General features: G+C 34.1%; 1 protein-coding gene across 1 annotated transcript in view; it reads left to right on the forward strand.

The window, feature by feature from the left end:
- The window catches only part of LOC110997054 (protein I'm not dead yet), a 24550-nt gene extending 16004 nt beyond the window's left edge, over positions 1-8546 (forward strand). Inside the window, exons 2-15 of the mRNA XM_022265005.2 lie at positions 11-105; positions 189-348; positions 566-831; positions 996-1110; positions 1318-1412; positions 2331-2456; positions 3097-3222; positions 3398-3512; positions 3699-3790; positions 4439-4539; positions 4857-4949; positions 5430-5623; positions 6454-6591; positions 7262-8546. Coding sequence (XP_022120697.1) covers positions 65-105; positions 189-348; positions 566-831; positions 996-1110; positions 1318-1412; positions 2331-2456; positions 3097-3222; positions 3398-3512; positions 3699-3790; positions 4439-4539; positions 4857-4949; positions 5430-5623; positions 6454-6591; positions 7262-7552 — 1953 coding nt within the window. The 5' untranslated portion in view covers positions 11-64 and the 3' untranslated portion in view covers positions 7553-8546. The remainder of the gene's footprint in view (positions 1-10; positions 106-188; positions 349-565; positions 832-995; positions 1111-1317; positions 1413-2330; positions 2457-3096; positions 3223-3397; positions 3513-3698; positions 3791-4438; positions 4540-4856; positions 4950-5429; positions 5624-6453; positions 6592-7261) is intronic.
- The last annotated feature ends 6079 nt before the right edge of the window (positions 8547-14625 follow it).

A 14625-nucleotide genomic window follows, 5' to 3' on the forward strand; every position in this document is an offset into this window, starting at 1 on the left:
GTATTTTCAGATCTGCTGGAGAATGTGGTAGACAAAAGATATACAAAATTTACTGTTTGTAAACATGTCTAGTGCCGTCGAAAATGGAATTGGAGAAGACGGCCGGTAAATTCTATTTCATTTGATATATTATGTTATAAGGAATAAAATATAGTATTTGAAATTAAAAGTCAATCGATTTATTTCAGGGGTACTACTTATTATTTCTCAAAAGGAAGAACTAGTGCAACACTATGGCAAAGAATAAGTTTATTTATTTCAATTTACTGGAAGGCCCTGATTGTTGTTATTACCCCATTAATACTGCTACCGATACCAATATTAAATGCTGACTCGGAATCTGCGAAGGTATTGTAGTACTAAAATAATATTAAGTATAAAAAATGTTTCTGTTATTGAAGAAGAAATATTTTGAGACGGCATACATTTTTGTCACAAAATAAATAAATAATAGTGTATGTACTTACTCACCAAGTTCATGTGATCAAGTGATTTGGAAGATTAATTTTGTCTGACACATTGATATCTATTTATACCTATTATTTAATAAGCTATATATTTTTAGGCCTTCAAATGCATGTATGTAGTGCTCATAATGGCTACCTACTGGGTCCTTGAGCTTCTGCCTCTACCTGTCACCTCTATGCTTCCAATTGTCATGTTTCCAACCCTGGGTATTCTGGACTCTGACAAAACTTGTGCAGCATATATGAAGGAAACTAATATGATGTTCATGGGAGGCCTAATGATTGCTGCTGGTGTGCAGCATTCAAAGCTTCCTAAGAGAGTGGCTTTGTGGACTGTTCAAGTGGTTGGATGTTCACATAGAAGGTATGGCTAAGGGTCTCTTGTGCTAACTACAATACACACTACTACCATTTATCAATAAATATCAAATATTGTTATATTTGATTACTCAAAATCACTGTTCTGAGTTTATGGTTCTAGTAACAGAAACATATTTTTAACTTAAAAATGTTTAAACATATTTTCAGGTTAAATTTTGGACTGACTTTTGTTACAATGTTCATATCAATGTGGGTATCAAATGCAGCAGCTACCACAATGATGGTTCCTATTGTTGAAGCCATATTAGAAGTATTTGAACAGGTTTGGTCAGAACTTTTACTCCTACAACAAATATACCTAAACCAATGAGAATATTTTTTTTAATCCTGACTTCCTCTTTATAATCATAATTGCAAAATCTGTGCATACACTTACGCAGGACATGAAAATGTGGCAATCATCATTTCTTGTATTAATGGGAATCTGAGAAATAATAGAATTTTACAATCCAGTATTTTATTTTTGCAGCAAGGCCTCGGAGATGTATACATTAATAAAAAGAAAGCTCTTACTGAAAATGGAAAAGACCACAAGCAAACAGACAATAAAAATAATGCAGAAGAGTAAGTACCATATTCTTTAGTTATTAGGAACTGTTTACTCTACTTCTTTAATATAATGTAATTTGAAAAGCTTATTAAGTGGCCACAGCAGAAATCTAACAGATTGAGTTTTACCTTATGTAGTATATATATATACCGCCAAAATCTAATATACGACATCGAAGGGACTATTCATATTTGATCGTAAAAGCCAATGACATTGTGATAAAGTACCTAATACTGACTAGTATACCTGGGACCTTTGATTTTGGTCAATATAATCAGTATATTGTACCGTTTTTTTTTTTAAAACGATGTCGTCCTAACGTTTCGACTGTATAATATGTACAAAATAATATTTATTATGCCATCGAAAAATAACTGAAGCCAAAAGTCTCGTTTAATAATAATTAACTTTATTTAAGTGGTTGTATTCTTTTGTGTGTTGATTCAAATCAATAAATGAAATAAATATTCTATTTTCAAATATGTACATGATAACAACTTCTTTTACATTTAATAAATAATTACCTTTTTCTTGTTTAATATAAATAAGTTTTAGTTTTGAAAGGTGTTGATTTCCCAGTGGGATATAATATAACAAAATATCATTCATTAATGTAGGTAACTTAATGTACACCTATGAACTGAAAAAAAAATTAATGCTTCTAAATTTACACTTACTGCCTGTTCTTAAATCTAGAGCATAGACAACATGAACTGGCCATAAACTTTGTATTCCTATTTTAAATTGCCAGGGTTTTTTTTACAAAAATGTTTGTAAGCTCCTGCCACCTCGCGCCAAATCTTTGCCAAGGATTAGCATCAAGTTAATTTTTAGTAGATCAACTTATTTCAGCAACACCAAATCAACTAAGTATTACATGTAGCGAACAATTAGAAATTGAGCGTTAGCTTTCAACTGTCGCTTTTTTCCAGAACTCCAATCCCAAGCGACATAACAACGTGCTACTTCCTAAGTATAGCGTATGCTTCAACACTGGGTGGATGCGGCACTCTCGTGGGCACGGCCACTAACTCCGCCTTCAAAGGGATCTTCGACTCGTTAGTATTGCCTTATACCCCCATTTAAGTGTAATTGCCTTGATTAAAATAAAAGCAGTAATGGCCTAGTGGCCTGAGGTTGTAGGTTCGATCCGCGGCTGTGCCGGACATTCTTCCTATGTCCGCATTTAACATTCATTGAAGGAAAACATCGTCAGGTAACCGGCTTGCCTTAGATCTAAACAGTCGACGGCAGGAGGCTAATTAGGTGATTACGCAAGTAGGGACTTGCCTATTAAATTAAAAAATGTTCGTGGAACAGATACAGTACCTGAGGCCTAGACCTTAAAGGGTGTAGTGCTACTGATTTATTTTCCATGTTTACGAATTTTCCGCAAGATAGATACAATTGAGTTGTTTTTCCTTTTATTAAATGGCCGTAAAAATTCTAAGGCCGGCAAAGCACTCGCGGGCCCTCTGGAATTGAGAGTGTCCATGGGCGGCGGTATCTTTTAAGATCGGGTGAGCGTCCTGCCGGTTTGCCCCCAGTCAGCAAAAAAAATTGTATTAAATAATTCGCACATACTTTCATAATGATTCGTGTTAAAGTCGAATATTTCGATTACAAAATTTTATTATTAGTAATTTTTCATTTAATTTTTGGTATACTATAGAAAAATAAATTTTTAATAATTTTTAGAGAGTTTCCCGAGATATCAGGCGCTGTTGATTTCTTCTGGTTCATGGCATACAGTACTCCGCCAATGCTGCTTATGCAACTGCTTATATGGATCTCTCTTCAGGTTACTTTCATGGGGCTATTCCGGTGAGTTAAGAAACTACTACTAATACAACATCATTCAAAATAACATTATTTGTAACACGTAATTGGTTTTGGCAATCGTAATTGGTTAATCCCTATGTTTGGTTAAAAAAAAATTATAAGTAAATCAATACTAATTGATACAGTAATTGATATTTTATTTTATATACTTTGACAGTCCTAATAGTGAAGCGGCAAAGAAGGTGAATGCTGCCTCATCAGGCTCAGAAAACACGATGCAAGTCATCCGGGAACAGTACAAAAACCTTGGACCTGTCACATTCCATGAAAAGGTAAAAATTATTACTTACTTAAATAAAATAAAGTTTTGTGTATGATTTAACTCATATTAATATTTTATTATTACTTCTGATAGAATGAAACTTTAGAAGATTAAAGTGATAATAAAAAATATTGAAAAAAATGAATCGAATATAAAATATTTTTATTTTCGACTCATTTATAATTGGTAATTCTAGGCGTCTGGAGGCCTTTTCATCTTGGCTGTATTCCTCTACATCTTCAGAAAACCTGGTTTCATGCTGGGATGGGCCGATGTTATTACCACTATGTAAGTTATTAAGTTGATTTCTCAAAGCGAACACAAAAATGTTTTAATCGCTGCAAACAATCAAGTTTGATTTAAAATTTAGTTTTCAATTCCACGAACTCATGTAAGTACGTAAGAGGTAAGAGTACTTAAGATTTTCAATACAAAATGGTATTGTTTAATTCAATTCGATAATTTCTCCATATGAAAAAGACACATTAGAGTTCTTATACCGTTATTTGAATTGCTGCAGTCCTTTCCTAGTCTGTTTTACATTTTTACACCCCAGACATCATTTGTATTGATTTGTGGCCGTAACCTTTACGAGATGAATTAAAACGATGCGATTGGCCTGTTATTAGCCGCTTCCACACAGAGCGAGCGTGCGTCAGTGTGTACGTGAATCCGGCGAGGCGACCGCGCACAAGCAAGCCGGAGCGTCCAGAGTGTGCACGGCAAACGACTGAGGTCCTTTGAGCAAATCTCGATGGTCGCTCGCCCGCGGCGGTGCGCGCTTGCCTCGGCCGATTCACGTACACACTGAACGTGCACTCTCGCGACGCATTTGCCACGCGAGTGTGATAAAGAATCCCAACTAAACTAACGAATGCTTTGTTCGAAGGGTTTTAGCTTTTTTCTAAGTAAATGTTTTAAACATATTCTTTTCAGGAAAGTGAAAGATGGCGTAGTATCAATGTTCATAGTGATACTCATGTTCATTCTTCCAATGTCAGTCGACTGCCTCAAGTTCTTCTCTTCTTCATCTTCCTGTAAGTTCAAAATTTAGTTTTTAATAAATATAATTATTTATAACACACCAAAGGCAAAGCTGTCTCTGCTAAGATTGATCAATTTGTTAATATATTCACAATTTGACTTTAGTGTAATACTAAATACCCGAATCGATATTATGGCAAAAATTAAGCTGATAAATAATTGGAAATTATGCATAAGCTATATTAATAAATATGTAGTTGAAACATAGTTCATAAAATAAATATTAATTTAATCTCTACTTTGACTACTCATTGTAGTAATGGAATCTAGACAATATTTAAGTTAAGTAATACCAAAATCGTTATTGCAGATGAAGAATTGTCTCAGTACAAACCATCACCAAGTATCGTCACATGGAATATTTTGAAGGAAAAGATACCCTGGGGACTTCTCTTCTTACTTGGTAAGGCTTTTGAAATGAGACAAGTATTTTTTCGGTCGAAACAAAGAGTTGGTTATTTTGGCTCTTTGATTATATATACAGGGCGTCCCAAAGTAATGGGACTTGAAGGGAGAGTTACTTAAATATCGTAGATATATGTTATTTTTAAAAGTTAGTAACTCTGCATTCAAAGAATTTCTAAAAAAATGACTTACCTCGTCTGGGAATCAAACCGACTTAAATGAACAACAAAAAAAACACCCCTACTTTTCTAATTCTAACTCCATACTATTTTCAATATGTCTAGTGAAGCATGGTGTAATGGTTACAGTACCTTACAATTTCCTTGTACACTTAAACCTGGCGAATAAAAACAGTGGCGGAGAGTATCTCGTAAATTTAGATATGCCTTTTTTCAATTTTGACGTTAATAAATGTACACAGTTAGTCAAACATAAAAAAATAAACATCAATGAATTAACTTACCTTAATTACTTTCAGGTGGTGGTTTCGCCCTAGCTGAAGGCAGTAAGGCAACCGGCCTTTCTTCCATGATCGGTACTTCCCTGATAGGTCTACACGGACTGCATCCCACGATAGTGTTGCTAGTGGTGGTTCTAGTCACGCAGTTTATCACGGAGTTTACCTCGAATGTTGCCATCGCCAATTTGATTCTGCCAGTTTTGGCGAATATGGTAAGCTGTTTAAGAGTTCTTATTGCTTTAATATTATTTTTTATTTACTTTGATGATCAAAAAAACACATTGGTACCATTATTAGGGTCCCAAGGATCCAATAAGGTTTGTAAATGAAGAGGGCCAAGGCCTCCAATTGCATCTGTTTCTTTCAGTTTTTATTTCATACACAAGTAGGGCGATTAGACTTTTGTCGGACTTTAGTTGAATTTGAGAGAGAGAGAGAGGTAGAAAGGTTTTCTCATTATGTTTTCCATCACCGTACGAGTGAGTGTTAGATGCGCAAGTAGACGGAAAGGGCATTGCATCACAGCCAAATCGAACCTAGACCTTAGCATGCTGAAGCCACTAGGCTAACACTGCTCTAATATCATGTGAATGGAAAAAAACAATTGCACAATTAGGGCAAACCATTTTTCTAAGGAATATGTTTTGATCTAATTATTATTCTGAGCTACATAATAAAAAAGGTCCATTTAATTATTTTCGGCGTGAGGCAGTTACATTTCTACTGTATGTGCCTTAAGATTTGAAGCAATTGTTAATAAATGACCTTACTTTAATTTTTTAAGGGCAAGGTGTCTTATAGTGTGGAAGAGTATTTAAACCATAAGTTATGTCAAAATTATAAAGAACTCCATGCCTATTTTGATATGGCTGAATCTGCAGTTTTTTTTGTAATCAATAAATCTGATTGTACCACTTTCTTTGCAAATAAACGATGTATTAATAGTAGTAGATGGTAATGCATAATATATTCCTGATATATTATGCATTACCTGCAAAGTTACTTCTGTAGGCATATTGAAATTAATTAAACATTTTAACAGGCTCGGACTCTGGACATGGATCCTCGTTACCTGATGATACCAGCAACCCTCGCTTGCTCCATGGCTTTCCACATGCCAGTTGGAACTCCACCCAATGCCATCGTAGCTGGTGTCGCTCATATACCCACCTCCAAAATGGTATGTATAATTGTATAATTATTAATGAGACAGGAGGCTAACAGGCAGAGACGTATCAGTTAAAATTAAGTAATAATCCAAAAACATCGATTCAGAACATGATTTTGAAATTTATACGATATATTCCGACATATGTATATATAATACATTTCAGAAAAAAATACAAAATTACATTAATTTAATGTTTTACAAATCTAATATTTATTACTGGGCTGGCGCGCCCCAACTCGCCATTGCGTCCTTACGGCCTTTGAGACCTTAGTCCACCCCGAAACACTGACACAGCAATTCGTAATGGGATTAAGGTGTTAGGAGCTAACCGACGTCAATGGACACCTACAACTCCGGGGGTCCGCGTTCCCCATTCGAAACTGTTCAGAAATACCTGGATTGACGACAGCATTGGTGGCATTCTGCCTTGTCGTCTGATAATAAAATTTAGCCGCATTTGTAGCCTCAGAATTAAAAAGTTAGTACATGAGACAACGTTACGAACAGTTGCTCTGGAGTAGTATTGCCTAATATGGGTTTCGCAGAAGATTGAATTTTTTTTTTTGTCTATTTCGTTGCTTTTTTTTTAGGAAACCAATTATTTAGGCAAAGAAAAATTTATCAACAAAATAATCAAAATAGTTCGTCGTATGGACGTTTACAATTATATATTTTTCAGGCCGTCGGTGGTATTGGCCCGAAAATCATCACCACTCTCATCATATGGGGATCTTACCCCACATGGGGCTCACTTATCTTCAAACCCGAAGACATTGCAGCCTTGAATGCTCCAGTAGCACGTACTGCAGTATCAACACTAAACCAAAATCTCACATTGAACTGTAACATTTCTCCTAATACTTTGGCCGATGTAAGCAGTTTCAATTGCTCTTTTCCAACCAATTTATTGAACACTAACATAACAAATATGTATAAAGGACTGTTCTCATGTATGAAACCAAATTCTTAGTAGAATATTAGGTCTGGGGGGAAAATGCTCAAATCGTGTTTCTGTAGTCGAATCTCAGGATCGGTGATTAGTATTATAATATGGGGAATATTGCTATAATACCCAACGTTGAGGATTCAAATTTTGTTTTAATCTCAAGGAGCACTTAAGTTCTTGCAACCAGGTTACCATGACAACGGTTGTATCTATCAAAATTGTTAGGGTAGCCTTGTGCAGGAAGGTCGCATACTTGGTATTGTTACAATTAAAGACAAAGGTAGTATAGCCAACATCGTTACCATGGCAACCTGGTCTTAGGCTCTCCTGAACTTGAGCATCATTCGCATTGTTAATTCAGTACTGTGGTGCTATGGTTTCAACAGTTTAGAACAATGTGATAATACCGTGATAAATGTTGTGCCAAAGTAAACCGAATTATAAGTAACATATAGTAATTTCTACAGCTGAACACATATTTTTTATATAATTATATTAAAAATGCATTATAAACACGAATTACAAAACTACCAATAAATAAATGAAACGGGTGCGGACTTGGTGATTTAGTTATATTTTATAAATTATGTTGTATCAATTAGTTCCTAGTTATAAATACTTATAAGTCGTGTACACTTTAGATTCTACACAAAGAAATTCACGGGCAGACAATGCTAAAGAAATATAATGTTTAATATGGCTTTGCTCGTTGGTTAGCATTTAATCTATTGGCTTCCTTTAGATAAATTTATAAGAAACTAGCGCCATCTAGTTGTTTAGTTATCCCAAAAAGAGACCGAATGAAACTTGACCACCCGTGTACTATTTAAGTGAGAATTTTAATATTTGGTATAAAAGTTATATACAAGTGTAAGCGATATATTTATTCGTAGATAGTACTCAACCTTGACTAAACCAAATAAGGTATTAACTTTTTCAATATTTAAACTCATTATTATTCCAATGTAATTCCAAAATAGTGAATCTAAAATGCACAAAATGGCAAAACCAAATATTTCTAAATTAAATGCAATTATTAAATGGAACCATTTAACTTATATATTCAATTTTTTGTTACTTCATCAGCTAGCTGAATTAATAGTTTATATTATTATTATATTATGAACATAAATTAGCTAATTTATATAAATTAGAAGCAGTTGTAAAAACCATTTTTTTCTGTTGCAGAATAAAATGTGATCTAATCTAATCTAATCAAAAATTAGATTGTAGTAAAACTTGCTAAACAAAACAAATTTTAAGCATATAAAAGGATAATTTGACAGTAATAATTATACAGGGTACATACAAAACAATAATGCCATTTTCAAATCTCCAAGCATTTTTTAATATTTTATATAGATGCATTTTATATAGGCATTTTTATAGTATACCTCACTTAAATTTCATAATTAAGACAATGATCAGATTTATAGTAAATATCAATATGGGTTAAATAAGAAATTGACAAAAAATATGATTTTGCTTTACAAATTTTAATTGAATTAACATGTACTCAGGAGTAATTCCACATATTTTGCGCATTGAACAGAATGCGTTATATTGAAACGACTAGTTGTTAGCTATTATTATTAATGTATATAAATTGTCATTTTGTAAATAACGGTTTAGTAATATTGTTAACTGTTAAACAAATAAATATTTAATTTAAAATATTTTGTTTCATTTCCTGTATGATAATCGACCTTTAAATTAATGTATCTAGTTTTAAATTGTGGTATCTAGTTATTTTTCATAAAATGTTTAGTTCCCTCAAAAATGGATATTTATTAATTGAAAGGGTGATCCAAATAATGTAGGGTAAGTGGGGGCAAAACGAAAAATGGGTTAAGACAATATATCGTGTATAACACCAATTTTAACTTATTTGAGTTCTGACATTTTATCAAAACCGCAAGTTTCTAACGTTCCAAGTTATGGGTTAAGTTAGTCGCCCAGAGTGCGTGTAGTGCGTATAATTGGATAATTTTTGCGTCGTGATTTTTTTCGTAAATTCTTCAAGTGATTTACCCCGTGTACTTTAATTACAAGACAGGTGCGAAATTTTCATAGGATTTTTTTTTATTCTTAGTTACGTAATAAATCACATCAAAAACAACATTTATTCATGTAGGTAACATAATGTACACTTATGAACGTCAAAAAAAGAAATATGTATACATTAAATGCTTCTAATTTTTCATTTAGTGCCAGTTCTCAAATCAAGGGCGTAGAACGGAAATAAACTCTCCGCCACTCTTTTTAATCGCTAGGTAAGTTTTTTCTTTCAAACAACGTCTGTAAGGACAAAATGCAAGCATTATACCATGTTCCGTATGACATCAGAAGTAATTAAGAATACTAAAATTAATTAAAAACAAAGATTTGTAATCTGTCGGCAGGAGGCATGGTGAAATAGGAGCACGCACTTTCATTGTTCTCGTGGGAATAACACGCAAATACATAGTCGACAACTAATATCACCGCATACACGAAGTCAAGTACGACCGGTCACCACAAGTAGCAGCCGTTCACGAGTATGACGCATGGCCAGCCATCGGGCCCCCTCGTCATATTTTAGAGAGAGAGACAACCCGACGCATGGACGCCGCGACAATCAATGACATTTTAGTGAGCATGACGACCCTTGAAATATGGACTTGGCTAAACAAGAAAATAAAATTATAGTATTGCAATTTGGTAAAAAGGTTGGATACCTTCAGACAATAGAAATATTAATACCTAAAAAATATTTTATTAATTATGGTTGAAGGTTTATCGTGTAATAATACAAAATTATTTAATAATTGCAATTGTTATATTCAATAACAATGCCTCGTAACTACGTCCGGAGAATCGTTACGTGCAACATTGGAATTCGTGAATAGCTTGGCTTAAAACTTAGATACATAGTTGTATCTTTGTTAAATAAAGGTATTTTTTTCAGTAAAGCTAACCTAACGATTGACGACATCTAACATTAATTTTAACAATTTTAGAGAAATTTTCAATCAAGTCCCGTCATGTTTTTATCTTCACCCTATTTTGTAGTGGTATTTTATTTTCTTAATTTACTAATTTTCTCTGCTTTGGAACAGATTTAACAATATGTTATTGATATATATATTCGTAAGCATAATACATATTCTATTTGTAATTTTGACGAAGCGTGTAAAATAACAATATTCTTCTCAAGAAAAGTTAGTTTTTTTTTTTTTTTTCCTTTGGCTCTAACACTGTTTGTGCATTAGCCAGCGTCAAGTATGGGATTTTTATAATTCGTTGTTTTAATTATTTACAGTTTATGCATAATGAAAAAACTAAGGAAACCAATCGCGACATAACATAAATAATTGAAAGCGCATAAATTTACAAATAATCAGAATAATTAATAATGGAAAAAAATCAAAATTATAGTTTAATGTTATTATTTACAATAAACATACTTATTATACTATATACAATGGGATTTAAATCTCGAAGAAGTAAATAAATATTGGTAGGAAGGGGAACGGACAGAGAAGCTAAAGAAGTATATAAGGAAGAATGGTCATACTTAGGACAAGAAAAGAAAACATGATTCAAGTCAGAATAACTCTCGCCACACTCACAGGCGGTACTAGTTACGATACCGAGTTTGTGCAAATGAACTGGAAGGCTGTTATGTCCCAGACGCATACGGATTATAGTAGAAGTGGCAGTTTTACCAAGCGACAATTTGGCAAACCACGGCTTCCTGGGAACGGAAGACTGTATAGCATACAAGAAACGACCCTTAATCCGGCCGTTCTTTTCCCAACACATATTCCACGAATTGTGGAGATATATGCCGGGCAAAGCAGCAAGATCATGGCCAAAATTCTTGTACGGGTATACGTCACCGGTCACAGTAGCACTGTTAGCCAAACTGTCAGCTTTCACATTTCCAGAGATACCACAGTGACTAGGTATCCAACAAAATGATACTAAATAGTTGTGTAATTGGCATTGCAACAGCTTTCTCCTACATTCAAATATAACATGAAAGAATGGGTTTAGTTTAAGTGAAAATTTTGCTAAGCTCTGTAATGCACTTAAGGAATCGGTAAATACAACGGTTTTTTTGAGTTTGAAACACAGCACATATTCAAGAGCTTTTAGTAGTCCAAAACATTCACCGGTAAAGACCGATGATTCTGGAGGTAATTTAATTTTCTGAACTATGTTGTACTGTTTGTGGTACACTTCAACACCAACACACCCATTGGAGTGTTTAGAAGCATCTGTATACATTTGATGCCAGTTAGGCCATTTCATATTGACATTGGAATTAAAGTTTGCATTAGCATTAAAATCAGATTTTTCAATGCCAATAGAAAAGCATATCTCAGGAGAAAGAAGTAGAGAATCATAAGAAGAGCTAAATAGGGGAAGGATATAAAAGGAATGAGTTGGGGCTTGTAATTGTTTAAATTTCAGAAAGCTTTTTAATAGACAAGGTAAAGGTTTATGTGAAGAGGGTAATTTTTGAGAAAGAGATTCCAGTTTGGAAATGAGGGGATGATTATGGAACTGGGCAGTTCTAAAAATGAATCTATCTGACAGATATTGACGCCTTAAGTTTAATGGAGGGTCACAACATTCTATTTGCAGAGCATTAACCGGGCTCGATTTCATAGCACCAGAAACAATCCTCAAAGCCCTAGACTGTATGAGATCTAGTTTTCTAAAGCCTGCTACATTACCTGGATCTAAGAAAAAGGTCCCAAAATCAAGAACGCTTCTAATGACAGCATTATACACCAACCTCAATGTGGCCGGGTGAGCACCCCACCAAACTCCACTGAGACATCTCAGCATATTCAAGTGTCGCTCACATTTACCAACCACAAATTCGCAGTGTGGTTGACCTGTTAGTTTAGAATCAAGTATAGCTCCTAAGAACTTTACTTGATTATTGACGGGTAATATATTATCGCAATCATATCTTATAGTTGGTGAGGGAGGATTTCTGGATTTAGTGAAAAGTACGACGGTACTTTTTGAGGGAGACAGATCTAGGCCATTTGCATCCATCCAAGATTTTAGGAAAGATAAAGAGGACGAGACACGTTGTTCAGCATTACTTACAGACTTATCAGAGGCATAAATAACCAAGTCATCGGCATATTGTAATATACTAACTGAATCTCCGATAGAGTTTTCTAGGTCATGTGTATAAATATTGTACAATAAAGGACTCAGCACAGACCCTTGTGGCAAACCCTTCCATACCAGCCTACTAGGCATGTAAGGGCCGCCAACATCTAAAATAATTTTCCTCTCTGATAGAAGATTTACAATGAAATTATTTAAAAAATAAGGAACCTTTAATTTATCTAATTTACTTTTTAGAATATGTAACAAAACATTATCATAAGCCGAATTAATATCCAAGAAAGCTGCGACTACTGACTTTTTATTTGAGAAAGCATTACGAATGTCCGTGACTAATATGCCTAAATTGTCACACACACTTTTACCTTTTCGAAATCCAAACTGAGTTGGTGACAGATATTTATTATTTTCTATATACCATTCAATCCGATTTTTAATTAAATGTTCAACAACTTTTGTTATCACCGATGACAAGACTATAGGACGGTATGATTTAATATCAGATCGAATCTTAGACGGTTTTAAAAATGGCAGCACTATTTGACTTCGCCAAGATGACGGTATGTCATTTGTCAAAAGAACTTTATTTATTAAATTTAAAAAGTAATTTAATCCATTTTCGCCAAGGTGAGACAAAAAGGAATATGGGATCCCATCTTCCCCAGGAGCACTGTCTTTAACGTAACTTAATACACCTTTTGGTTAAACTTTCCAATATGACCCGTCGATTTTTGAGGTTTTTTTGATGGGAGATGGAAGAGGGGATGGAGAAATACCCCCTGTGTCATTCCCAACCTGCGGAAACCCATAGTTACGGAGATATTCATGTTTAAAATTTTAAGGCTAGAATGGTAACAATTTAGAAATGTGTCCCTGAATTTGATAATACTGATTATGTAAGTGTCTCTTTACCTTTAATGGAACACCTCCAAGTTATTTTTTCTGCCGGAGTTCCGTCTAAATATTAATAAAGATTATTTAAACCTGTATAATGTATAGAAATTCGTAAATAAATCGTACATTTTCCATTGCTTATTTTTTTTTATTTTCAATTTATCCCTAATGGGAAAGGCAAAGGACTTTAGCCATACAGATTCCATTAGTTATTAGAGACGTGACATTTTGCATCAAAATCGTTTTTTTAATTTGTCGATAGTTTTTTTAGAATAAAAACTTGAATTTTATTCAAATATAATATAATAATATGATATAAATATTAGTTTTTTATATGTTTATTGATGATTTCAGAAACAGTTCTTAGAAAAAAGAAATTCATATACTAACCTAACCTAACCGAACTAGATAATAATTCGGTTTTTGAACGGCTCCGGCGCTACGGAAAACGCAGCCCCTCCACCCTTGCGTACCAAAGCACAGGCATTTCATGCCTGTGCTTTGTTACGGCGGGTGGGGGCTGCTCTTCCTCCGCGCCTCCGATTATTTATATACACCGTAGGGGTAGGGCAGACAAGACCACGTGGATAGTGGGGTGCTTTGATTCGGTGTTGGGTACTTTTAGGTTATTAAATAAAATGTTATTAAAAAAAATATTCATGTACTAACCTAACCTAACCGAACTAGATAATAATTCGGTTTTTGAACGGCTCCGATTATTTATATACACTCTAGGGGTAGGACAGAAGAGACCACGTAGATAGTGGGGTGCTTTGATTCGGTGTTGGGTACTTTTAGGTTATTAAATAAAATGTTATTAAAAAAAATATTCATGTACTAACCTAACCTAACCGAACTAGATAATAATTCGGTTTTTGAACGGCTCCGATTATTTATATACACTCTAGGGGTAGGACAGAAGAGACCACGTAGATAGTGGGGTGCTTTGATTCGGTGTTGGGTACTTTTAGGTTATTAAATAAAATGTTATTAAAAAAAATATTCATGTACTAACCTAACCTAACCGAACTAGATAATAATTCGGTTTTTGAACGGCTCCGATTATT

Source organism: Pieris rapae, chromosome 3 (genome assembly GCF_905147795.1).
Source record: "Pieris rapae chromosome 3, ilPieRapa1.1, whole genome shotgun sequence".
Lineage (NCBI taxonomy): Eukaryota > Metazoa > Arthropoda > Insecta > Lepidoptera > Pieridae > Pieris > Pieris rapae.